Source organism: Diaphorina citri, unplaced genomic scaffold (assembly GCF_000475195.1).
Source record: "Diaphorina citri unplaced genomic scaffold, Diaci psyllid genome assembly version 1.1 scaffold4252, whole genome shotgun sequence".
NCBI classification, from domain to species: Eukaryota; Metazoa; Arthropoda; class Insecta; order Hemiptera; family Psyllidae; genus Diaphorina; species Diaphorina citri.
The window spans coordinates 19,625-20,525 of NW_007381651.1; the positions used below are offsets into that span (position 1 = coordinate 19,625).

Here is a 901-nt window from a genome sequence, read left to right on the forward strand (position 1 = left end):
GTACGTTAAGTTTAATTTCATTGGGTTATTTTTTCACACACTTATTTTCTGACAATACCTATTGGGTTCTCCATTTTTCAGCTGTTGGTCCAGGAGCTTCTAAATCAAGTGACTACAAAAATCCCGAATACTTCTCGTACAACAAGAATTCTTACTTTGAAGCCGAAATTGAAATGCTGAAGTACCGTTGTCCTCAACCAAAAGCCAAAGATTCCCGAGTGCACAAATAGATTTTGTGAGTAAAGCCTTTTTAATGTCTAGAACAGTGAATATTACTGATTAGCAGAACTGTACATATAAGTTTGCAAAACACCTTCATTACTTCTCTGTGATTTTCACTTCTTCAAAATGGTCCAGGTATCCTGAGACTTTAAATGCTGCTGATGGCCGATGGCCATCTATTCAAGTTGGAATATGCCACTCAGACTCACTGATTCTTTATCTACATATATATTCTGTGTAGATTAAAGCTTGTCAAAAATTCCATGGATTTCTTTGCTCTGATAAGGCCAATGTTCAAGATTTTATAGCATGCAAAACATTGATGAAATTTTTGGGAATAAAGTAGGTAAATGCAGATTCTCTTTATGTAGAGTTTCTACAGAAAGTTCAATTGAAAGCCTTATGACATGGTTGATAGTATTTTAATTTTGTTCTGGTTCAACCAACACTGGTGTGAATTTTTAAGATGTAGGTACATGTAATCACAATTACAATTGTTTCCAATAAATACCTGTTTCCATCTATCCTGACAAAACCTTATATATTCATTTTTACAACCATCAAAAGATAATAGATGGCACAGTTTATTTATTTTGGTAATACCTTTTAACTTTTAAGTACCTAGGTAGGTAGAGGTTTTTTTTTTTTTTTTTTTACATAGAGCTGAATCCTCCTCGTC

The 901-nt window shown here is 33.4% G+C and overlaps 1 protein-coding gene across 1 annotated transcript in view; it reads left to right on the forward strand.

Moving 5' to 3' along the window:
• LOC113472192 overlaps nucleotides 1-795 on the forward strand; it is a 1,952-nt gene extending 1,157 nt beyond the window's left edge. The window contains exon 3 of the mRNA XM_026831844.1: nucleotides 82-795. Coding sequence (XP_026687645.1) covers nucleotides 82-230 — 149 coding nt within the window. The 3' untranslated portion in view covers nucleotides 231-795. The remainder of the gene's footprint in view (nucleotides 1-81) is intronic.
• Nucleotides 796-901: the final 106 nt, after the last annotated feature.